This window comes from Lonchura striata, chromosome 2, assembly GCF_046129695.1.
Source record: "Lonchura striata isolate bLonStr1 chromosome 2, bLonStr1.mat, whole genome shotgun sequence".
In the NCBI taxonomy this organism is placed as follows: domain Eukaryota; kingdom Metazoa; phylum Chordata; class Aves; order Passeriformes; family Estrildidae; genus Lonchura; species Lonchura striata.
The window spans coordinates 116,964,374-116,987,612 of record NC_134604.1 but is presented as its reverse complement, the minus strand read 5'-3'; the positions used below and the strand labels follow the sequence as shown (position 1 = coordinate 116,987,612).

The 23,239-nt window shown below is 66.7% G+C and overlaps 4 protein-coding genes across 9 annotated transcripts; 2 read left to right on the top strand and 2 right to left on the bottom strand.

Moving 5' to 3' along the window:
- Positions 1-203: 203 nt before the first annotated feature.
- Positions 204-6,660, bottom strand: ILK (integrin linked kinase). Of its 3 annotated transcripts, none has more exons than XM_021538769.2 (13): positions 6,565-6,660; positions 4,524-4,617; positions 3,373-3,574; positions 2,952-3,047; positions 2,764-2,860; positions 2,585-2,668; positions 2,393-2,478; positions 2,040-2,149; positions 1,675-1,802; positions 1,456-1,577; positions 1,277-1,376; positions 1,070-1,200; positions 204-833 (listed from the first exon to the last, which is right to left on the bottom strand). In XM_021538769.2, the coding sequence occupies exons 2-13, from the start codon at positions 4,610-4,612 to the stop codon at positions 684-686; spliced, it is 1,395 nt and encodes a 464-aa protein (XP_021394444.1). In that variant the 5' UTR covers positions 4,613-4,617; positions 6,565-6,660; the 3' UTR covers positions 204-683. The 3 variants fall into 3 exon arrangements, with proteins under 3 accessions (XP_021394444.1, XP_021394446.1, XP_021394445.1); XM_021538771.2 differs by having other exon boundaries at positions 3,373-3,538; XM_021538770.2 differs by having other exon boundaries at positions 6,533-6,642.
- A 173-nt stretch (positions 6,661-6,833) lies between these two features.
- Positions 6,834-16,339, top strand: RRP8 (ribosomal RNA processing 8). Of its 2 annotated transcripts, XM_077781740.1 has the most exons (18): positions 6,834-6,999; positions 7,075-7,235; positions 7,268-7,697; positions 7,926-8,055; positions 8,310-8,416; positions 8,515-8,611; positions 10,816-10,989; positions 11,309-11,611; positions 12,034-12,116; positions 12,461-12,599; positions 12,897-13,031; positions 13,114-13,237; positions 13,316-13,452; positions 14,108-14,221; positions 14,452-14,633; positions 14,737-14,962; positions 15,491-15,701; positions 15,896-16,339. In XM_077781740.1, exons 1-18 carry the CDS (start codon positions 6,950-6,952, stop codon positions 16,162-16,164), a joined length of 3,072 nt encoding a protein of 1,023 aa, XP_077637866.1. In that variant the 5' UTR covers positions 6,834-6,949; the 3' UTR covers positions 16,165-16,339. The 2 variants fall into 2 exon arrangements, with proteins under 2 accessions (XP_077637866.1, XP_021394443.1); XM_021538768.2 differs by lacking the exons at positions 6,834-6,999; positions 7,075-7,235; positions 7,268-7,697; ... (1 more) ...; positions 8,310-8,416; positions 8,515-8,611 and adding an exon at positions 9,416-9,587.
- A 385-nt stretch (positions 16,340-16,724) lies between these two features.
- TIMM10B (translocase of inner mitochondrial membrane 10B) lies at positions 16,725-17,617 on the bottom strand. The gene is made up of 3 exons (XM_021538731.3): positions 17,523-17,617; positions 17,224-17,319; positions 16,725-17,156 (listed from the first exon to the last, which is right to left on the bottom strand). The coding sequence occupies exons 1-3, from the start codon at positions 17,559-17,561 to the stop codon at positions 16,959-16,961; spliced, it is 333 nt and encodes a 110-aa protein (XP_021394406.3). The 5' UTR covers positions 17,562-17,617; the 3' UTR covers positions 16,725-16,958.
- On the top strand, positions 17,611-23,212 carry ARFIP2 (ARF interacting protein 2). Of its 3 annotated transcripts, XM_077781738.1 has the most exons (9): positions 17,636-17,719; positions 18,563-18,670; positions 18,762-18,870; positions 19,766-19,876; positions 20,415-20,530; positions 20,645-20,866; positions 21,227-21,384; positions 21,459-21,633; positions 21,969-23,212. In XM_077781738.1, exons 2-9 carry the CDS (start codon positions 18,572-18,574, stop codon positions 22,122-22,124), a joined length of 1,146 nt encoding a protein of 381 aa, XP_077637864.1. In that variant the 5' UTR covers positions 17,636-17,719; positions 18,563-18,571; the 3' UTR covers positions 22,125-23,212. The 3 variants fall into 3 exon arrangements, with proteins under 3 accessions (XP_021394404.1, XP_077637864.1, XP_021394405.1); XM_021538729.3 differs by lacking the exon at positions 19,766-19,876 and having other exon boundaries at positions 17,611-17,719; XM_021538730.2 differs by lacking the exons at positions 17,636-17,719; positions 18,563-18,670; positions 19,766-19,876; positions 20,415-20,530 and having other exon boundaries at positions 18,770-18,858.
- The last annotated feature ends 27 nt before the right edge of the window (positions 23,213-23,239 follow it).

The window sequence follows — 23,239 nt, the reverse complement described above, 5'->3', positions numbered from 1 at the left end:
CTACCCTACTTGTGCTGGGCACCAGAGGGTTGCTGTGGGTGGTGACTTGTGCCCAGGGCTCTGTGGGCTGCAAGGTAGCCCCATGTCAATCCAACCCCACCCTCAGTCCTAGACATCCCCTGTGAGTCTCAGCCCCCCAGTCACTCCAGCCCCCCACCCCAAACAACTCCCCCCATTCCTCCGCCCCGTACCCCAGCAGCTGGTTCCATACCAAACATTTATTTGGTTGCCAGTGGCCATTCTGGGGCCAGAGGGAAGTGGCCAGTGAAGCGCGAAGCGGGGGCAGTGCTGGGCACCACAGGTGGCCTTTCCTGGCCTGCCCCTTTCCCCCCAGCCGTGGGTGCTGAGTCCTGGGTTGGGCTTTGCCCAGCAAGGGGGACAGGGGGCCCCACAGCCCCGTCCCCCAGCAGCAGGGCCAAGCCCCACACCATGCCCTGGGGAAGGGGGGCTGCACTGGACTGGGGGCTGCCCAGAGGCTGGGTTAGGGCTGCCCTGGGGAGGGGCTGCCCTGGGTGGGGGTCCAGAGCCTGCAGAGCTCCAGCGCAGGTAGTGCCATCTGTACCGTGTGTCCGTGGCTGGCTCAGGGTGAGGGGTGTCCTCTGGCCCCCCTGGCTCTAGGGCTAAAGGCACTTGGGGGTGGCAGGGGGCGCAAGGCAGCACTGGAGGGGGGAGGCTCCTCCTCTCTACTTCTCCTGCATCTTCTCCAGGATGGGCACGATCATGTCGAACTTGGGGCGCTTGGCTGGGTCCTCGTTCATGCAGATCTTCATCAGTTTGCAGATGTGGGGGGAGATGCCAGGGGGGATGGTAGGACGTAGCCCCTCCAGTGCTACCTGCAAGCAAGAAGAGAAGCCAGAGTCAGGACTGGGACCCTGCCCCCACAAGCAGGGACGCCTTCCACCTGCCCAGGTGGTTCCACACCCCCTCCGACCTGGCCTTAAACGCTTCCAGGTATGGAGCAACCAGAATTCTCTGGGCAACCTGTGCCAGGGCCTCACCACCCCCAAAGGCCAGAACTTCTGCCCTAACTCTGACCCAAATCAGCTCCTTTGCCCCTCCACCCCCTCACCTTCATACCGATCTCCATGTTGGACAGGTCAGCGAAGGGCACCTCACGTGTCACCAGCTCCCACAGCAGCACTGCGAAGCTCCACATGTCAGCTGAGCGCCGGTTGATCTCCTCTGGTTTCTTCTGCAGGGCTGGGGGATGGCTGGGGGCTGAGTGGGACTGGGGGTGAGGGGGCTGGTCTGGGGGGGCTGGGAACTGGGCACTCACCTTCGGGAGCCACCCAGGCCGGGGCGTACATCCGCCCCGGGCACTGGAAGGAGAACTTGACGTCGGCCATGCTGATCCGTGCTGTCATGTCCTCGTCGATCTGTGGACAGCAGGCAGTCAGCAGGAGCCTCCCTGCCCTGAGAGCCCCTAGCCCGGGAGAGGGGCTGTTCCCCACTCACCATGATGCTGCGGCTGTTGAGGTGGTGCCGTGGGATGAGGGGCTCCAGCGTGTGCAGGAAGGCCATGCCCCGTGCGATATCAAAGGCGAATTTCACCGCCTGCATCTGGTCCACCACAAAATCTGGGAAAGGGGTGACGGGGTTAACCCACTCTAAGCCCAGCCAGGGCTGTGGCTGGAGAGACCCTGCTGCCCCCAAACGCCGTCCCCCAGCACTCACTGGTTCCCTCGTGCAGGACGTTGTAGAGGGAACCATAAGGCATCCAGTGGCTGATGACAATGGGGTGGGGAGCTGGAGGGGCCTGGCAGGCACCCAGCACTGGCAGCACATTGGGGTGGGAAAAGATCCTGCAAGAGAAGTGACAGCCCTAAGAACAGGAAGGGGCTGCCTGCACCCCTTGATCTGGCCTTTGCCATCCCCCAGGGCCTCCCAGCCCTTGGCCACCACCCCAAGCATTCCTGGCCCCACAGAGCTGGGAGGCTCCTTTCTGTCCCATACTCTGAGAGCTGCTGTTGGCCCTGAGAAGGTGCCAGAGTGGCCCTGGTCAAACGCTGGTGTGGATCCCAGGCATGTGCAGCACCCACCGCAGTTTTGGGTACTCCTCGTTGAAGTCCCGGCTCTTTCGCGTCGTCCAGTCCCGGATCTTCAGCATTTTGATTACGATGTCATTGCCCTGCCAGCGCCCCTTCCACAGCTGGAGGAGGAGCAGAGACATGGGCACCGTGAAAGGGCTGCAGTCCCCAGCATCCCCAGGCCCCTGTGTGGGGCTCTGGAGCCCATAGGACCAAGGGTCCACAATGAGAAGGGAGCCCCTTGAGATGGGGAGGAGCTCCCTCCCTGCACCTGGCCATGGGACTCCAGAACAGTGTGCCCAGTTGGGCCAGGACACGGCGGTCTGCACAGGCACAGTGCCCACCTGGGCATGAGAGGGACCCACCTCTCCCGACTGGTTCTCATTCAGTTTGTGGCTCAGGCTCAGCTGTTTGAAGTCAATCCCGGCCAATTTGTTCAGGGTCCCATTCCCTACAGTGGAAGAGGGATGAGTGCCTAATAGCTGCTGGATCCAGGAAGCAGTGCCAGCAGGGCCCGGGGGACCCATGGCACCCCCCAAGGGACCCCCAGTCCTTACTGGGCCGGGTGCGGGTTGTGCCCTTCCAGAACGTGTCCTTGTAGGGGATCTTGGTGAGGCTCTGGCCCAGCTTCTCAGCACGCTCTGCAGAGGGAGGAGGAGGAGGAGGGTGGCACCCAGAGCCTGCTGTGGCTGGCTGGAGGCTGTGTCAGTTGTGGGGTCCTAAGGGACCCTCGTACCTTTCAGGACCTCTCGCAGTGGTGTCTTGGCCTTGTCTGTGGGGGTCTCACCATATTTGTTAGCAATGCTGACCAGGGCCCCGCTGCCCACCAGGTCCTGTGAGAGCAGGGAGCAAGGACTGTGGTTTATGCTGTCCCCTCAGTCCCCCTCCCAGCCTGCCCTCCCTCCTGCCCATGCTCTCACTCACCTCAGCCACCTGCTCGTGTCCCCAGAAGCAGGCATAGTGCAGCGGTGTGTTCCCATGCTCATTCACTGCATTGATGTCTGCTTTGAATTGCATCAGCTGGGGACACGGGACAGTCCCTGTGAGCCTAGGACTGTCCCTGTAAGCCCAGGCAAGATCCCCATGAGCCCAGGACAGCCCTCATCCTCCCTGTGCCTTGCCCTGGGGGATGCAGGGGCAGCACATTGGGAGCTGTAGGGAGGGGGCTGAACTGATGTGGGGCTCAGAGGGATTTGGAGGGAGGTTGTGAGGAGTGGGAAGCTCAGGAGTGCTGGGGGGATGCCAGGTGTTCCTGACCAGTGACAAGGAGAGCCAGTCCCATGAGGGCAACGTGGAGGGCTACACGGGGTGCGGAAGGGCAGGTGCCAGCACAGGGGACAGGTACCTTCTGCACGATGTCCCGGTGGCCGTGGCTGGCGGCCAGGTGCAGCGGGGTGTCATCGCCACGGTTCATGACGTTGATGCGGGCCCCGCGCATGATGAGCATGTCCACCACGTTGGAGCGGCCCTCGCGGCAGGCCCAGTGCAGGGGGCTGAACCCATGGTCGTCCCTGCAGGATGGGGGGGCTCTGCTGAGCTGTAGCCCCCTGGCCCAGGCATCACTGGCATCATTCTCAAAACACCAGTGGCAGGGGCAAAGGGACCAGGTTGAACACCCATCCCACTCCCACCCACCCCCACCAGGGCCCCAGCAGCCTGGGCCAAATCCTGTCTCCTCCAAGGCTGAATCACAGCTGGATCCTGTCCCCATCCCCCCACTCCATGACCAAGTAAGGGAGGAGGTGGCAGCCAGGCCTTAAATGGAGATTAGGAACTGGCGGAGGGGCTGCTGCAGCCCTGGCTCCCCTCCAGCCCAGGCTCCCCACAGCCCCAGCCCCCCTCCAGCCCCCTGGCACAGCAGACCCCATTTGTCCCCACCATGGTCCTGCAGGCAGGGGCTACCCAGCACAGAACAGTTCTTTGAGCACCTTCTATGGGTCTGGGAGAGCCCCATGTGCCTGGGACCCCCAGGAGGGGCAGGGAGGCATGACCAAGGGAGCAGGTCCGGAATGCCAGGGCCATGGCCTGGATGGGATCATGGTATGGGGTCACACTATGGGGTCACGCTGTGCCAGCTGCACACCCTGCAGGCATGCCTGGCCCAAACGTGGCTCCTGAATGGCTGTGAGCACACATTGGACCCCATAGTCCTGCAAGATCCCTCAAACGGGAGCAGACCTCTGGGCACACAGAGTGGCCCCAGTGGTCCCAGCCGTGTGCCCACACGTCTGCCATGGTGCTCCCTAGAGGGGCAGGGGACACGAGGATAAAGTCAGCGGACACGGCCGCCACCACGGGGACAGGGGAGGTCGCCCCAGCCCAGCTGATCCCTGGCTGTGGCCGTGAGGAAGTGGCCAGAGGATGTTTGGCCTCGTGCCTCAGCGATGCGGTAACTTCCTCCAGCGGGGAGGAGCTGCGTCCTGCCATCTGCCCCCTGCCTTTCCACGGAGAGCGGCGGAAACCAGCGCCCAGCACAGCCCCCACAGCCCCGCTCACCCCTGGTTGAGGTCGTTCTCGGTGTTGTCCAGCCACAGCCGCACGGCAACCGCGTTGCCCTCCCGGCACTGTGTGAAGATGTCATCCATGGCAGCTGCGGGAGGGGACGTGGGTAAAGACATGAGGACCCTGATCCCCCAGGGCAGGGAGGGCCCTGGAACAGCAAGTACAGGAGCCTCCTGCCCCATCCCTGACCCCTCCTGCCCCGTCCCTGCAGTCTACAGGAAGCTGCAGGCAGGCTGAGGTCTGGGCTGGAGCTGGACCAGCAGTCCAAGGGGAAGATCCTGGGTGACTCCAGAGGGGCTGTGGCCACCCACAGGAAGCCAGGCTGGCACCCCCGGGCTTATCACCAGGCACAGCTGGCCCCGGTGCCCACAGCTCTGGCGGGGAGTGAGCCTGTGGGAGCTCAGCACCCTCAACTTGGGACCCTGCAGATCTGGTGGGGGAATGAGGCTGGGGTAGCTCAGCATCCCTGGCACAGGATCCTGCAGCCCCGTGACCTTCCTGACCCACTTGGCTGGGCCTGGCATGGGCCATGCTCAGAAAACAGGACCCCAAAGCCTCGTGCATGGAAAACCTCATGGACATGGAGGATCCATGGACATCCCAGCTCAGAGCCAGGCACAGAGCTGCCCCCTGCTCCCCATGTCCCCCTGTGGCCTCGTCTGTGAGCGTGGGACCCGCTGCCTGGCTGTCTGTGATGCTGAGCAGAGACGTGCAGTGAGTCTCACAGTGTGGGGACAGTCAGATTGAATACAACATGCCTGACATGCGCCCAATGGGACTCAAACCTGCTGCTGGAGGATCCCCCTGGACCTGATTCCCATCTAGACACAGAGGGATTCCCACCAGCTGCCAGCACCTGCAGCTGTCCCCCATGACCCTGCCTGCACCCTGTGCCCCAGGCAGCTCGAGGGGTGCCATGCAGAGCCCTGGATTTTTGCCAGGGTCTTGTACACCCTAGAATGGCCCCAGCACACCCACAGCAGCACTGGCCCTGTCCCGGCATCAGAGCACCCACACTCCCAGACGAGATTTATCCCCCACGCCTTTTGGGGCACCTCATGAAAAGGGGTCCCCAGGACATGCCACACTGCTGTGACGACATCCCATCCTGGCCCCACCATGTCGCCTGCTTGGCCCGGGACTGTGCCCTTCTGTCACCCACCAGCCCCTACCCAGTCCCGCAGGGCTGCCAGGGCCTACCAGCCCCGGCCCTGCCCGGGCGGCCAAGTGCCCAGCTCGGCCTTGCTCAGCACCTGGGGCAGGCGATGGGATGTGGAGACACAGTCCCCCATGTTACCCCGAACCAGCTGCTAGGGACCCGCTCTGCCCTGCAGCCCCATCAGTCCCTGACCCTCAGCCCACAGTGCCTTCCCTGTACCCCCAATGGCTTCCCTGTACCCCCAATCCCTACCGTGTACCCCCAACCCTCCCCTGTACCCTCAATCCCTACCGTGTACTCCCAACCCTCCCCTGCGCCCCCAACCCTCCCCTGCGCCCCCAATCCTCCCCTGTACCCCCAATCCTTTCCTGTACCCCAAACCCTTCCCTCAGCCTCCAGTGCCTTCCCTGTACCTGCAATCCTGCCCTGTACCCCCAAACCCTCCCCTGTACCCCCAACCCTCCCCTGTATCCCCAATCCCTACCGTGTACTCCCAACCCTTCCCTGCGCCCCCAATCCTCCCTTGCGCCCCCAATCCTACCCTGTACCCCAAACCCTTCCCTCAGCCCCCAGTGCCTTCCCTGTACCCCCAATCCTGCCCTGTACCCCCAATCCCTTCCCTGTACCCCGAACCCTCCCGGTACCCCCAATCCCTGCCCTGTACCCCCAATCGCTTCCCTGTAACCCCATCCCTCCCCTGTACCCCAAATCCCTCCCCTGCGCCCCCCACCCCTACCCTGCAGCGCCCGCCCCGGCCCCAGCCCCGGCTCCGGCTCCGGCAGGGCTTCGTCCGGCCCTGCTCCCGCTCCGGGTCGCCCGCAACCGCACTAGCGGCCTCCCCAACCTGTCCCCGCTCGGTGCCTGTCCCGCCGTTACCGGGTGCGTGTCCCGGCGGCTCCGCAGGGCGGCGGCTGCGGCGGGCGCGGGACGGCGCGGGGGTTCCGCCCCGAGAGCGCGCCCTCTGCCGGCCGGAACCCGCCGGCCGCGGCCCCGCCACACGGCAGCGGGCGGGGCGGAGGCGGGGCGGGGTACCGGGCGGGTCGCAAGCGGGGTTACGGGCGTGCCGAATTGACCGGGGGTGCGGTTACCCGGCCGGGGGCGGAGCGGGCCGCCCGCGGAACCGCCCGTGCAGCGAGGCCCCCGCCCGGTCCTCCGGGCCGAGAGGAGGGGCTGTTGCCGCGGCGCTCCCTGGGCGGCAGCACGTGGGTCCCGGTACTGACCGAGGGTCCCCGCTCCATGTTCGCGGAGCAGGGCTGGAACGATGCAGCGGAGCCGCTGCCCCGCGGCGCCCCGGAGGGCCCAGGCCGACCGGTAAGCGGGTAAGCGGGGGCGGCGGGCCGGGCCAGTCTCGGGCGCGCGGAAGTTACCGGCCCCCGCTCTCCACAGGACCCCACGAAAGAAGCGGCTGCCCGGGGCCGGTCGGGACGGTGAGGCGGCGCGGAAGCGGCCCCGGAAGCGGAAGAAGGCCGGCGAGGCGCGGGCCGCGGCGGAGGAGCTCCCGGCCGGTCCCGACGAGCCCCGGGAGGTTGGGCAGCGGCCGGACGCAGGTACCGGGACGGTTCCAGGGCCCGGCAGGCAGGAGGGAGCCGCCTCCGCGCCCTGACCCCCCTCCCGATGCTCCCAGACGGCCCGGCTGAGCCGGCGGGACTGAGCCGTAGACAGCGGCGGAACCGGCACAAGCGGCAGCGGCAGCAGGAGCCGTCGGCGGGGTCGGGCGGGGAGCGGGGCTTGAGGCCGGGCCCCCCGGACCCGCCGGGCCCCGCGGAGGCGCCTCCGGAGCCCCGCTCGGGCCGCTCGGCGGCGCTCCGCGCGCGGATGGAGGAGCGGCTGCTCGGCGCCCGGTTCCGCTATCTGAACCAGCAGCTCTACACCGGCAGCAGCCGGGACGCGGCGCGGCTCTTCCGCGCCGACCCTACCGCTTTCCACCTCTACCACCGGGGCTTCGAGCGTCAGGTGCGGCGCTGGCCCGAGCGCCCGGTGCAGCGCATCGTGCGCTACCTGCGCCGCCGGTGAGCGGGACGGCGAGGCCTGGGGGGAATGTGGAGCGGAGGGGTTGTCAGTGGGGCCGGGGGCTGGTCGGAGAGCCGAGAGCCTGGGGATGCACCGAGGAGGTGCTGGGGGGCGCAGGGCCAGAGGATGGCAGGGGTCTGTGAGCGGTGGGCTCGGGAATGACTGGGGAACAGTGGGGGGACGAGGCGCCGGGCCCGGCTGCTCTGAGCCCGCCCTCCCTGCCCCAGACCGGCGTCGCTAGTGGTGGCGGATTTTGGCTGCGGGGACTGCACACTGGCCGCCAGCGTCAAGAACCAGGTGCACTGCTTTGACCTGGTGCCACTGAGCCCGCGGGTCACCGTCTGTGACATGGCCAAGGTAGCTGGACAGCCCCGGGGCAGGGAGGGCATGCAGGTGGGGAACCGTGACCCCGAGGGTCCCGTGGGGGGGAAGCACGGGTGTGCCTGTTTGAAAGCTGGGTGTGTGCCTGGGACACGGCTGAATCCACAAGCCCGGGGAGTCCCAGCCCCATCAACACTGTCATGGTCCTCCTCCTGCTCCCGGGGGTGTGCAGAGCAGCTTCCAGGCCAAGTCATCATCCTCCTTCTCCGGGGGTGTCCCGGGGTGGGCAGGTGCCACTGGCAGCTGAGTCGGTGGACGTGGCCGTGTTCTGCCTGGCACTGATGGGCACCAACCTGCAGGAGATCCTAGGAGAGGCCAACCGTGTGCTCAAGCTCGGGTAGGTGGAGGCTGTGGGGCAGTGGGAGATTGGGGCGGGGATGCTGAGCAGCATCCTGGGGGTGCCTGGGCATCCCGTCAGAGCTCAAGTGACTGCAGGGGGACCCTGATGGTGGCCGAGGTGGCCAGCCGCTTTGAGGACACCCGTGCCTTCCTGAGCGCCATGACGCAGCTGGGCTTCAGGACTGTCTCCAAGGTGTGTCCCCAGGGGTTGTGCCTAGGACTGGGTGCACCAGAAACCAGGGAGCCCAGGGAAGGGGTCCAAGGAGGCGGTGTGCTGAGGCCCAGCCTGGTGTGGAGCACACCGGGGGTTGGTGAAAGGGATTGATGCATGGGGGACGGCAGATGGGGATGTGTACACACAGGGGTGGAGTCCTGGGAGAGGGTTTGGAGGTCCTGGGGACCGTGGGGGCACACTGTGGCGGTTTGGGACGCAGGTTGGATGGGGTGCTAAGGCTGGAGCACACTGGGATTGCAGTGTAGGGCCTGGAGGTGGGTGAGTAGCCCTGGAGGGGCTTGGGGGTCCCGGGGCCTGGAGGAATTGTGGCGTGGGGTTGAGGATAGGTACAATGGGCATTTAGAGGAGTACTCTGGGGGCCGGGCTTTGGAAACAGGGTGTGGACGCAGTGGGGGGGGGGTCTGGAAGGAGGCGGGGGGACCTGGGGTTCTCTGGGGCCGCACTGAATGCTGCTGGAGGGGTGGGGGGTTCCAGGGCCATGGCATGGTGGGGGCTCCGGGGTGCAGTAACCGAGTCGGGTGTCCCATGCCCCCAGGATCTCTCCAGCTCCTATTTCTACGTGTTGGAGTTCGCCAAGACGGGCCCGGTGCGGCCCGGCCCCGCCCCCGGGCTGCGCCTGCGGCCGTGCCTGTACAAGCGGCGGTGACCGGGCGGCGGGAGGGGGCGGGGCCAGGCGGCCGGCCCCGCCCCGGGCGGGATCGCGAATAAACCGCTGCTTCCTCACGGCTGCGCCTGCGCGTGTGCGGGCGGGGCCGCGCCTGCGCGCTGCGGTGGGGCCTGCGCGGCGGCGGCGCCCGGGGCCGGTACCGGGATGTCGGGGCCGGGCCCCGCCGGGGCCAAGCTCGACATCAACCGCGCCGGCGTGGCCGAGCTGGAGGGCGCCCTCAGCGGCATCGGCCGGCGCCGTGCCCGCGGCATCGTCCGCAAGAGAGAGGTGCGGGGGGGCGCCCCGCGCTGAACGGCCGGGGCGGGACCGGGGGGCCGGGGCACTGTCTGTCCCGGTACCCGGGGCGGGGGGGGGCCGGGGCACTGTCTGTCCGGTACCCGGGGCGGGGGGGCCGTGCCGCCGTGTGTCCCGGTACCCGGGACGGGGGGCCGGGGCACTGTCTGTCCCGGTACCCGGGGCGGGGGGGCCGTGCCGCTGTGTGTCCCGGTACCCGGGGCGGGGGGGCCGTGCCGCTGTGTGTCCCGGTACCCGGGGCGGGGGGGCCGTGCCGCTGTCGGGCCGCGGGGTGAGTGCGGGGCGGCCGCGCTGTTTCCGTGCTGGTGCCGGGGCAGGTGCGGGGCCGCGATCCCCGAGTCCCGCCCCGAGCCCGCGGGCTGGGCGAGCGCAGCCGCCCCCGGTGCTGTCCTCCCTGCCGCCGGGTCCTGGCAGGCCCGAGCGGGGAACCGGGGAACCGGGCTGGCCCTGCGCCCCCAGGGCTTCCGAGCGGCGTCACCGCCCATGGCGGGCGGGAGCGGCCCCAGCCCGGCGCTACGGGCGCGTCGGCGGCAGCCGTGCCCTGATGCTGCAGGGATGGGCAGCGCCGCGGCCGGGCGAGGCAGGGCTGGGAACGTTTGGCATGTCTGGGGCTCGGAAGGGAGGTAGAGGGTTGGGTGGCCAAATGCTGTGGACATATGCGCACCGGGAGGCGGGACGGCAGAAACCGGGAATACATCGGGAGGGTGGTCTGGAGCAGGGCCTGTCCGGGGCGCTGCTGCTACTGCAGCCCTTTGTGGGGAGCAGCAGGAGCACCGTAAAATGAGCCCTGCCGGGTCAGAAGGGCCTGTCGGGCCCTTCCCGGCCCCGTGGGCTGCGCTGGTTGTCTGCTGAGTCCTGCCCCAGGACAGCCCGGCCCTGCCGGGTTCCTCCCATGGCAGGCGCTCCGGCAGCCGCATCGGGTGACAGAAGGCAGCTAATCCCAAGCCAGGGCTGGGTAGTGCCCGAGGTCCCTCACACGTGTGCATCTGCACGTGTCCAGTTGTTGCCCTGCCCTGGAGCTGCAGCCTCGCTCCCCACCTTGCTCATCTGGGGGGCACAGTGCTCCTACCGCAGCTGGCAGCTTTGGGTTGCTGCCCCCCTTTTGCAGTGCTGTGACTCTTCCCTGTGGGGCCGCTTGGGCAGGGGGCTCTGGGAGCAGGAGGGATGCTGTTCTGAGCAGGGCTGACTTCCCTCCGTGCAGGAACTGAAGGGCTTCACTTGCTTGGATGACCTGCTGCATGTCAAGGGCATCACCACGCGCATCCTGGAGCTCAACAGCCAGCGCATGACGTGCCGGCGGTGCCCTGAGGGGCCTCTGCGAGCCAGCCCCACTCCCCCGGGGGACAGTGAGGACCACAGGGCACCTGCGGCACAGGTGGGTGCAGAAGGGTTCCTGCTGCCAGGTGCAAGGCTGAGGGAGGAGGTTTGGCTCTGGGGAAGCTCACGGCGAGCAGACAAAATGGCACCTGGAGGATTCTGGAGGAGTTCGTGGTCATGCTTGCCCTGCAGCCCCCCACAGTGCTGTTGAGTGGAGCCCCTGTGCTGCAGGGCCGTGGCCCTCGCTGGCAGCCATCCAGCAGCACTCCCAGCCCCTGCCCCACCCCTGGTCTCCAGCAGCAGACTGAAGGTCTCTGCACGGCTCTGCCCCAAGGCTGCTGTGGAGTCAGCCCTGCTCCCTGCCTTTTGACTTTCAGGTGGTGGCTGAAGAGGAGGAGGAGGACGCGCCAGAGCCCTGGGAGCCAGAGCGCCCTTGGAAGGGTACCCTCAGGTCTGGAGCAGACCCTGATGGTTCTGGGGGGCAGGGACCACAGGAGCCCCCCAGGTCCACCAGGGAGGAGGAGGAGGAAGAAGAGGAGGAGGAGGAAGAAGGGAGCTGCTGCAGCGAGGAGGGGGAAGACAGCAGCAACATATACCTGTACTACACTCTGGGCGAGCGCTGGATCGACTACCTGCAGCGCACTGGGGATGGGGGGCTGCTGCGGCACTTGCGCCCCAAGGTGCCAGGGACCAGGGAGTACTGGGGCACTGTGGGCACCTGCGGGAGGGTGAATGGGAGGCTGGGATTCCATGGTGCCTGGCTGCTGGGGCTGGGGGAAGAGACACTGCCCCAGTCCTCCATGCAGACCCCTGCCCTGCATGGGGGTCCTTGGTCATAGGGTGGGGGAAGGAGGTGCTACCCCAGTTCCCAGCCCTGGCTGGCCCTGCTGCAGCCCCCCTGCTCTGCATGGGGACCCTTTGTTGCTGCATGGACCCTGAAGGGAGAAAGCAAGAGCAGGTGGGGATCTGTCCCATAGCTCTTGGCAGGGGGCCCGCAGGGGCGGGTGGCCTGTAGGGATCCGCAAGGATCAGCTGTGGGCAGGGAGTCTGCCGGGGTCTGCCTGGGTTTCTCCCAGCCACTTCAACCTCCTGTGTCCCACAGATGAAGCGGAAGTCAGAGAATGGCCCAGATGGCCGGGCCTTGTCCCCTGGGAAGAAGCTGTGCAAGGGCTCTGACTATGGCAGGTGAGGGGTGGGGGGCTCTGAGTGCAGCTGGTGAAGGGGGTTCTATGTGCTGGGGCAGCACATAGCTCGTGCCGCCCTCCCCAGGAGGGTGGTAGGGCCACTTGGATTGAGCAGGAGTTGGCCCAGAAGAGATCCAGCCCTGACCAGTTGCCTATCTGCTGAGCAGGCTGGGCTACATGTCTGGGCAAGGGGTCAGCAGGGTGGGGGCAAAGAGAAGGGGTCAGTGGGGTGGAGCTCCCACTGGTGGGAGCCAGTTCCAATACCTCTGGAGCACTGTGGCCCGGAGCAGTGCTGGCACATGCCAGCTGTGCCATGGCCTCAGCTGTGCCTGGTGTTTCTCCCAGGACGCTGGGTCCCTGTACACCCAGCCCCACGACCACCTTTGGCGACCTGCGCAATGCCAAGGTGGGGCAGGCCCGGCGCCGCCACATCCCCTCGGTGGCTCCCCCACCTGAGCTACAGGACTGGCTCCGCACCTTCCAGGTATGGCTCACCTGGTGGCTCCAGGCAGCCTGGGTGTGACGGGAGGGAGCCGACCCTAAGGGATCCCCACTGTGGGCAGGGTTTGGGCCCACAGAGGATTTTGAGTAGTTTCATTTGTGTGAGGAAACACACAGGAGGTTTCAGCCCTGGCCAGGGGTGGTATCACCTGTCACACAGCACCTGTGACCAACCAAACTGCCACCTGCCTCAGGCTCCTGGCCTGGCACAAGAGGCCTGGCTGCTAGGGCTGTGTCTGGGCTCGCTGGGGACACTGGGTCACTGGGGGTCCCCCTGCAGCGCTGGAGCGGCCCTGAGAAGCTGCTGGCCCTGGATGAGCTCATTGACCGCTGTGAGCCAGCGCAGATCAAGTACATGATGCAGGTCATCGAGCCCCAGTTCCAGCGCGACTTCATCTCCCTGCTGCCCAAGGAGGTGAGTGAAGCCTGGGGACCAGGGGCCTGGCCTGACCTGATCTTCCCCCTGTGACCTCTCTGTGACCTTTATCCCCACGTAGCTGGCCCTGTACGTCTTGTCTTTCCTGGAGCCACGGGACCTGCTCCGTGCCGCCCAGACTTGCCGCTACTGGAGAGTCCTGGCCGAGGACAACCTGCTTTGGAGGGAGAAGTGCCGTGAGGAGGGTGAGGGCCCTCCCGGCTGGGGGCTGGGGCCACCCCAGGCTTGATCCAGGTGAGGCACTGCTGTGTTGTCCCCTGCAGGGATCGAGGAGCCCCTACACTTGAGGAAGCGACGCCTGCTCAGTCCCGGATTCATGTACAGCCCCTGGAAATTCGCCTTCCTGCGTCAGCACCGCATTGACATGAACTGGCGCAGTGGGGAGCTGCGGCCCCCCAAAGTAGGTCTGGGTGTCCCAGTGCTGACTCCAGGGAGCTGTGGTCCCCAGGGTGAGCCTGGGAGTGCTCCTGCCAGGGGTGGACCCTGGTGGGCTGAGGGGCTGGTGGGGGTCCCTCTGGGGACAGACCTCAGGCCCCTGGTGTGGGGAAGCTGGCGCAGGATCTGCCATGGGGAGCAGATCCGGCTTGTTCAGAGCAGTGGGACAGCAGAAATGAGATCTCCTGGGCCTGGAGAAGGGGGTCCTTTCATTTGCCCCTTTCCAAGGCCCCATCCAGGGCTGCAGCCAGCCTCAGCACCCAAGGAAAGTGCAGTGTCACAGGGCTCAACTGTGTTCTGTGCAGGGTCCCAGAACCCTGGTCATCTCTCCGTGGGGGTCCCTCCTGCCCCTGGACAGAGTCCTCACCACCCCTTCTCTTGCTGCTGGGTTCCTGAGCCTCCTACTCCCTGTTCTGCTGTAACCCCCGGCCCTGCAGCAGACACACCACACACCCCAGCTCCCCTGCCCTGCAGAAGCACCAGGGGGTGCAGGTGGTTTGGAGACCCGTCTGCCTTTCCTCCCCACAGCTCCTGCTACCTTCCCACTGCTCATTATGCTGGGGGATCCTGCAGGCTGGGTGGGGCCACACTGCCCCCCACACCCTCCTGTGCTCCCACAGGTACTGAAGGGCCACGACGACCATGTGATCACCTGCCTGCAGTTCTGTGGGAATCGCATAGTAAGCGGCTCTGATGACAACACACTCAAAGTGTGGTCAGCTGTCACAGGGGAGGTGAGTGTCACTGTCACCAGGCAAGTGAGTGTGGCATTGTCACTGGCGCCACAGGGGCTTGGGGCAGGGACCATCTCCCTGTGCTGGGCACAGCTGGGGCTACACCCTGACTGCTGGGGTCGGTTTGGGCCCGTTATGACAAGGACACAGAGTTGTGCTGCTCCTCTGTGCTGTTTTGGGGTGGGGGAGTGCGAGAGGCTCACCTGCCTCTCCCGTCCTGTTCCCCACAGTGTGTGCAGACGCTGGTGGGCCACACTGGGGGGGTTTGGTCCTCCCAGATGAGGGACAGCATTGTCATCAGCGGCTCCACTGACCGCACACTCAAGGTGTGGAACGCTGACAGCGGCGAGTGCGTGCACACGCTGTACGGACACACCTCCACCGTGCGCTGCATGCACCTGCACGGCAACAGGTACGGGCTGTGGGTGCTGTGTGAGGGAGGACAATATCCACGGGGAGGCTGTTAGCCCCAGGCTGCCCTGGCAGCTGGGCCCCAGGTGTCCCCTCACCCGCAGGGTGGTGAGCGGCTCGCGGGATGCCACGCTACGGCTCTGGGACATCGAGACGGGGCAGTGCCTGCATGTGCTGATGGGCCATGTGGCAGCCGTGCGCTGCGTCCAGTATGATGGCAACAAGGTGGTCAGTGGTGCCTACGACTACACAGTCAAGGTGTGGGACCCCGAGAGCGAGAGCTGCACCCACACGCTGCAGGGGCACACCAACCGTGTCTACTCACTGCAGGTACGGCCCTGCACACATTCCCTCCTGCTGCTCCCCTGCCCTCCCTGCTCCCTGCAGGTACAACCTGCCTTCCTGCTGGCTTGCTATCTCTCCCCTGCCTTCCAGTCATGGGTACAAGCTGTGCCAAAGGTCCCACATGTGCTGTAGGGACAAATAGGCTGTGCGTGTGTCGTGCAAGGCCCTGTGAGCTTTGCAGGGACATGTGTGCCCTGAAGGGGCTGTATCTGCCCTGCAAGGACACATGGACCCTGTTTGTGTCCTTTGGGGACAGTCTCTGCCCCCCTGATCCCACTTCCCACACACATATGCTGTGGACACAAACACTCGTCCATGCCCCTTCCCTGGAGCATTACAGCTCAAAAAGCCAAGAGGCACATGAGCCTGTGTCTCAGCTGCTGAACTGGGGTCGCTGGTGCTGGAACTGGGCGTGCTGTATCCCAGACTAGGGAGTGCCGGAGCTGTGGGCTGTGCCCCAAACCAGGGACACTCCTGTCCTCGATCCTGAGCTGGACCCCTTCTCTCTGGCAGTTTGATGGGACACACATCGTGAGTGGGTCCCTGGACACATCAATCCGCGTGTGGGATGTGGAGAGCGGGAACTGCCTGCACACGCTCATGGGGCACCAGTCACTCACCAGCGGGATGGAGCTGCGTGACAACATCCTGGTGTCCGGCAACGCCGACTCCACCGTCAAGATCTGGGACATCAAGACAGGGCAGTGCCTGCAGACGCTGCAGGGTGAGAGGGGATACCTTACCCCTGGGGGGCAGTGGGATGTTCTCTCCATCAGGGGGCTGGGAAGGGGCAGGGCTGGGAGGGAGCTCCTTGCCCTTGAGACTGGGCTGGCTGTAAGCTGCCAGCTGTGGCAGGATCCATGTCAACAGCAGTGGGTGGCCCAGGTATGCATGGGGCTCATGGGTGCCTCCCCATAGGTCCCAGCAAGCACCAGAGTGCCGTCACCTGCCTGCAGTTCAGCTCCAAGTTCGTGGTGACCAGCTCGGATGACGGGACAGTGAAGCTGTGGGACCTGAAGACAGGGGAGTTTGTGCGAAACCTGGTGGCCCTGGAGAGCGGGGGCTCGGGTGGGGTGGTGTGGCGCATCCGCGCCTCCAACACAAAGCTGGTGTGTGCTGTGGGCAGCCGCAATGGCACCGAGGAGACCAAGCTGCTGGTGCTGGACTTCGATGTGGACCTTAAGTGACCCCGGCCAGCCCGGGGGTCCCGCGGGAGGGGTGGCCCCGGCGCAGGCGCTGGCCCCCGTGGGCAGGACAGAGGGGAGGTCGGGCCGGGCCTTATTTATATGCGCGGGAGTGCCCGGCCGGGCCTGCAGGAGCATGTTTTGTACACGGAATATATCAATTTATTTCTGTACTGGGGCTTGTGCTTACCTGCCTTAAGGCCTGTCCCGGACCCGCAGCTCACGCCCTCTGCCCAGGGGCTGCAGCAGGGAGAGAAGAGGCCAGGATCTCCTAGGGACCACGCATACACACGCCCTTAGCTGGTGGGCACTGGCCTGGCAGCACCTGACATCTACCCCCACCTTGCCCCCTCCCCCTGCCCTGAGTGCCTGCTCTGCACCTGACAGTTGCAGTGAGAATGTTCAGGGCCCTGCAATGTCCCGGTGATCACGGGCGTCCTGTAGGGAGACATTTGTCTCCCAGTGAGGTGCAATTCCCTGGATTCCCTGTTGTGCCATGGGTTCACACAGCAGCGAACAGGGGCCAGGGCTCTGGTGCCCTCCCCACGTGTCACACTAAGCCATTACTGTGAAGATGTTTTATTGGTATTCACACTCCACTTCCCAGAAATCCACAGCCAGGAGGGCTAGGGGGGGCCTTCCCCTGTTCCTGTGCCCCCCATCCTCGGTGCCCTGCATAGCCCAGCCGCTGCTCGGGGCTCCGGGGGCCCAGCGCGGATGCTGCTCCAGCCTGGAGCTCCAGCGCAGCAGGGCTGCTGCTGCGTCCGACGGCCGCGGGGAGCTGCGGCCAGGGGCTTCTACGTGCCGGCAGCGGGAGCGTCTTCCGCGGGGCCCGGGGCCGGTCCAGGGGAGGCCGGCAGTGCGGGCGGCCCCGCCGCAGCGCCGTGCTCGGCTGCGCGGCGCTGCAGCAGCGCCGGCACCAGTCCCACGTAGGCGCCCATCAGGCGGTGGTTGGCGCGGACCAGCCTCGCGGCGCAGCTGTCCAGGCACGACTCCTGCGGGGCACGGCGGGGGTCAGGGGGCGCGGGGGCAGCCGGCCCGCGGCCCCCGGGCCCCGCTCACCTCGCGGCCCGTGAGCAGCCGGTAGTTGAGGTTGCAGACGCAGTGGCGGAAGCAGAGCTCGGTCATGCGGTTGTAGACCAGCAGGAAATCCCGCAGCTGGGGAGCAGGCGCGGATCACACCGGGCGGAGCCGCTCCGGTACCCCCGAAACCCACCGCGAGTCCCGGCGCGCCCCCCGGCCAGCCCGAGTCCCTTCCAGGGCCCCGCCGGCTCTCCTGCGACCCCGGCACCTCGCGACCCCCCAGCTGGAGCCCCGGGACCCCCCCGAAGGCCTGGCGGGACACGCCGCCCCCGGCTCACGCTGCGGAGCTGCTGCCGGTGCTCGGCCGCCGGGTCCATGCCGGGCCCGGCCCGGGCCGCTCCCGCCGCACTCCCCGCGCCGTCACATCCGCCCGGCTCAGCCATGACGCCACCTCCGGGCCCTGACGGCACTTGCGGCGCGCCCGGGCCGAGCGGAGCGGGAGCGGCGCGGGGGGCCCGGCGGGGCCGGGGCGCAGGTGGGGCTGGGGGGCACCGGGGGGCCGCGCACGGCCAGCGGGGCCTGGCCGAGAGAGCCCCGGGAGCCGGGCTGCGGCCGCCGCCGCCCGCTCGGGCCGGCTCCGCCGGGAGCGGCCACCGGGGGTTCCCTCGGAGGTCGGTCCCGTCCCGGGGCCTTGCCGTGCGTGGCTGCGGAGGGCTCCGTGCGGGCGCTGCCCCCGCCCGCCGCGGGGGCTGTGGGGCTGCGGGGCCGTTCCGCGGCCGGGATGGCCCCGGGCGGTGACAGCCTCTGCCCGCAGGGCTCGCCCCCCGCGCTGGGCCGGGCCCTGTCCCCGCCGGGGAGGGCACAGGTCGCAGGTAACGGGTTCTCGGGAGCCCGCCCCGGGCCCCGCCTGCTGTCGAATGTGCCCGGACCGGTCCGAGCGCAGCGGGCCCCCTCCCGCTCTCCTGCGGACGTGGCTCCCGGCGCCGCGCTGCGCGCTGCCAGCGCCGCTGTCCCGGGGCACGGACTGCGGGGATCCCGGCAGGGTTCGTGAGAGGGGGCACGGAGTGCGGCCCGAGGGGCGGGGGAGCCCTGGAGCCCTGGCGTGATGGTGTGGGAGCCGCAGCGGTCTCTGGGATGTGCCACCCCACGGGTCGGTTCTGGGGGCCGGGGGTGTCCCGAGAGACGGTGGGGCCGGGCTGGGAGTGGCTGCAGGAGGCAGCGGGCAGCCTCTGCTCGGTGCCAGCGGCTGCCGATGTGGGCCCTTCTCTCTGCGCCGAAGCCTCCTGCTGTCCCAACACGGCCCCGCAGTACCGGCTGTGGCTGCTGCCCCCGGCCGGGCGGTGGTCCTGGCCCCAGCACCACGGCCGTGTCCCTGCAGGCCCTGAGGATGTCGGACGGGATCCTGAGCAAGGCAGCCACCATGGAGATCCCCATCAGCAGCAACGGGGACACCAGCAGCCTGCCCGAGGACGATGGCCTGGAGCAGGTCTGGAGCTCGGGAACCCTAGGGGGTGTTTGGGTTGTACCAGGGCTGTGCCATCTCTGCCTCTCAGCCCCTGTGCTATTCTGCCCCCCAGGACCTGCAGCAGGTGATGGTGTCAGGACCCAACCTGAATGAGACCAGCATTGTGTCAGGTGGCTACGGGGGCACGGCTGAGGGCATCATCCCCACCGGCACCATCAAAGGTAGTGGAGTTGGGCTGGGAGGGAATGGGGCCATCGTGGGACCAAGGGGCTCATCTCTTCTCAGTGCCCCTGACTCATGACACGAGGCTGTGCCACAGCCTGGCCGAGGTGGCTCCTGGGTGGGCTTGGGTTCTGTGTAGGGGCAGCATGTGGCAGTGTGCACTGATGGCAGAGGAGGGGCTGCTGCCCCAGCTCCGCTCTCCCTGGGCTGCTCCCCTGTCACAGGGTGGGCTCTGCTGGGAATTTCCATCCCCTTGGTCAGGACATCCCCGTGAGATTCTGAATCCCTGCTTGGTGGAGGATCCCTGCTGTGTCCTGGTCCATGTGCAGCGGGAGCTCTGGAGTGTGCTGGGGATGAGGGGGCAGGCAGGGGCACAAGCCCACACTCTGCTGACCCCTTCTTGCTGTCCCAGTCAGACCGGGCCACAGCGGGGCCAGCTGGGCTCTGCACCCTGGGAGACCTGGCAGCACTGTCCTTGTTCCATGCAGATCTCTCCCTGAGAGATCTTCCCCAGGGCCTGAGGAAGGTCCATATGGGCAGAGAGGGAGACTGCACGGGTGTGCACTTCCCCGGAGCACCGCCACTGCTGGCCCGGTGTCCCTGTGTCTCTGTGTCCCAGCGTGCTCGTGATGCCAGGCCTACCCAGCCCTTGGAGTGCAGGGGTTCCTGCACAGGGGCCAGAGGTGGGGGTTTCCTGGGCTGGGGCATCCGTCTGTGAGGCTGTGGCAGTGTCTCTGGGTTCCAACGCTCACCTGCTGCCGTCGCTCTCCCGCTGCCGCCCGCCCGCGCACTCGCCCCTGTCCCTTGCCCCCCCGTCCCTCTGCCCTGGCTACCCCACTGTGCCATGCCCTGTGCCCCCATCCTGTCCTGCCCCACACTGCTCAGCCCCCGCAGCCCCCCCATTTCCAGGCTCTCTTGTCCACCCTCACCCCCCCCGAGGACCGTCGGTTGCCCCCAGCGCGCCTGCTGCCCGTAGGATGGCCCGCCCGGCCGCGGCTCCCGCAGGTACTGCGCCCCCCACTCCACCCCGGGCGTCCCTTGGGTCTGGGGGCCCCGGGCCTCCCTAGGGACGTTGGTAAGAACCCCCATGGCGGCTGTGTCATGGCCAGAGCCTGGTCCTGGGGCTGATCCTTGTGCTGGGACAGACGACAGCACTGGTGGGCCCAGGGGTTTCAGAGGTGGGTCCTGGCCAGAGGGGCCCACCCTGCCCCTGGAGCCCACCTGAGGGGCTCCCAGTACTACTGGGCAGTGTTCCCCCTGTGTCCAGCCTGGTGACAGCAGTCGGCAGGAATGGGGCAGGGCTTGGTGCAAGCAGATATGGCTGGGCTGGGATCTGTGCCCCTGTGTGGGACCCTCAGGGGGGCTGGCAGGAGCAGGGTCCTCATCACAATGCCTGTGAGCCAGTGCTGGGCATATGCCTGGAGCTGGGCATGCTGTTGTAGAAATAGCAGCTCCAGGACAAGGGCTCTGGAGGCTGGGGCTGCCCGTTCCCCGTGGCTGCCGCCCTCGTGCAGCTGGTGCCATATTCCTGTCCCTGTGCCAGGCCCTGGGCTGCACCCACCACCCCCAGGACCCCCGCCTGGTGGAGAAGAGGTCGTGCGCGGCATTGCCGTTGAGAAGTTCGACATTGTCAAGAAGTGGGGGATCAACACCTACAAGGTGAGTGTGAGGGGACACCAGTGGGCCTTCCTGCTCCCCTCCCATGAGGAGCTGCTCTCGGTGTGGCTCGGGGGACTCACAGGCGCCTTGGGGCCCTGTGTCCCCCTGCTGCAGTGCACCAAGCAGCTGCTCTCGGAGCGCTTCGGCCGGGGGTCCCGCACAGTGGACCTGGAGCTGGAGACCCAGATTGAGCTGCTGCGTGAGACCAAACGCAAGTACGAGAGCGTCCTGCACCTGGCACGGGCGCTCACGGCCCACCTCTACAGCCTCGTACAGACCCAGCACGCCCTGGGGGACGCCTTTGCTGACCTCAGTCAGAAATCCCCTGAGCTCCAGGTGTGCCAGGGCTAGGGGGATGCTGGGGTGAGGGCAAGGACACCTGGGCACCAGGGCTGCGGGAGGATGGGGAGCACCCAGACTTGGAGGGGACACCTGGACACTGGCACTGGGCGGGGCAGGTGTAGCTGGGGTTTGACACTGGGGTTGTGGGGGTCAGGACTTGGGGAGTCACACTTGGACACCAGGGCAGCAACGTGATCTGCACAGGAGTGGCTGTTGTGCTGGTGCTGGCCTCGGTGGTGCTGCGTCATGCTTGGCCTTGGTGGTCTCGGGGCTTTTCCCCCAGCACCCTTGACAGAAGGGAGTGGGGATGTGATCCGTGGCCCTTCACCTGTGCCCCCATCCCTCTGTCCCCAGGAGGAGTTTGGGTACAACGCGGAGACGCAGAAGCTGCTGTGCAAGAACGGGGAGACGCTGCTGGGCGCCGTTAACTTCTTTGTGTCCAGCATCAATACGCTGGTCAACAAGACCATGGAGGACACGCTCATGACAGTGAAGCAGTATGAGACGGCCAGGTGGGCCAGCCCTGGGGGGCTCAGGGCTCCGGGGAGGGCTGGAGGCAGGTCGGTGATGCCGGGACTCTGCGCAGGTTGGAGTATGACGCGTACCGCACGGACCTGGAGGAGCTGAGCATGGGCCCGCGCGACGCCGGCGCTGTGAGCCGCCTGGACGCTGCCCAGAGCCAGTTCCAGAGCCACAAGGACAAGTACGAGAAGCTGCGGGCAGACGTGGCCATCAAGCTCAAATTCTTGGAGGAGAACAAGGTGGGTGCAGACATGGGAGGTGTGGGGTGGGGATGGGGGGCACAGGAATGCTAGATGCAAGACAGAGGTGGGGCATGCAGAGATGGGGCACATGAGGAGGAGGGGTTTGGGACAGGGATGGGAGGGAAGTGCAAAGATAGGGGGCACAGGGATGGGGTCCCTGCAGGGATTTGACATCCACGCTGCATTTGTCACTCGAAGACACGAACTGGGTGGAACAGACAGTGCAGAGGGGGAGTGGTGGCACTCGGGGGGCCTCAGAGGGCTTTCCAAGCCCTTTTCTGTGCTGCTGGGGTGGGCTCAGGCCCTCCCAGTCATGATCCCCTCCCCCCCAGATCAAGGTGATGCACAAGCAACTGCTGCTGTTCCACAACGCCATCTCTGCGTACTTTGCTGGGAACCAGCAGCAGCTTGAGCAGACCCTCAAGCAGTTCAACATCAAGCTCAAGACCCCTGGCGCCGAGAAGCCCTCCTGGCTGGAGGAGCAGTGAGCTCCCTGTGCCCCCCCCAGATGGAGGAGCACACATGGACCTCAGTTGTGGCCGGGGGCTCATGGGGGCCACAGCCCAGGCCTGCTCTCGGATGAGGGGGGCCACCAGGTATGGGGAGGTGCCAGTGGGTTGGGTCCCCCCTCATCCCACAGCCCCTGCTCAGGGCAGGGTGCAGCAGCTCCTCAGCACAGGCCCTACACAGCAGACAGCTGGAGCCCCCCCTGCCCCTGACACTCCTAAGGGGGCTCGCTGGGCTGCTGCCCCCAGACACCCTACTCACCTTGGGGTGAGCCAGGGCCTTCCACTGTCCCCCTGTGCCTCGCTGGGGCAGGATGAGGGCGTGCCCCTCCCAGGCCCACTGCCAGCTTCCACCCAGAGAGCCCCCTGCCCTGGGGCACAGTGGAGCTGGGTGAGGGTGGCACCGGGACAGCTGGGCCCCCCCTGTGCCAGGGAGAGGCTGTGGGGCCTCCCTGCTGGACCTGGCACGCAGGGGGGCTCCCGCTGTGCCTGCCAGTGCCAGGGACACCCTGGCCCCCCTCCAGGCTGTTCCCAGGTGTTTCCAGCCAGGCCGCTCACGCACTCCTGATTCACAGGGGGCTGCACCCCCCAAAGACCCCCCTGCCTCCCTGGGGCTGTGGCATCCTGGGCTGGGCTGGTGAGGGCTCCCTGTGCCCTGCTGCTAGTGGCAGGGGGGGTCGCTGGCCAGGCACAGGTCCATGGCACTCTGAGAGAGGATGGGGGACTCCAAGCAGGGACCAAACGTCCGTGGGGCACAGGGGGTGCACGCGTGTCCATGCATGTCCGTGTGTGGGCGCATGCCTGTCCTGGGACTGGGGCACATGTGCTGCACACAGGGGGCTGGGGTCCCGGCCCGGGTTCACCCCCAAGCCATGAGGGGCCCCCGCCTACCCCCGCACTTGGGCACTTTCTCCTGAGACAAAACTGTTGGTTTTTCTTGCTCATTAATTTAACTGATAATTTAATGTCGGGATCCGACTTCCCCTGCCCCGCCCTGGTGACGGTCTGACCCCCCAACCCTCTGACTTCTGTAAAATCGCGAATAAATGGTACAGATCAGTGTGTGCAGAGCTACCGTGGGACGAGGAGGGGCTGCA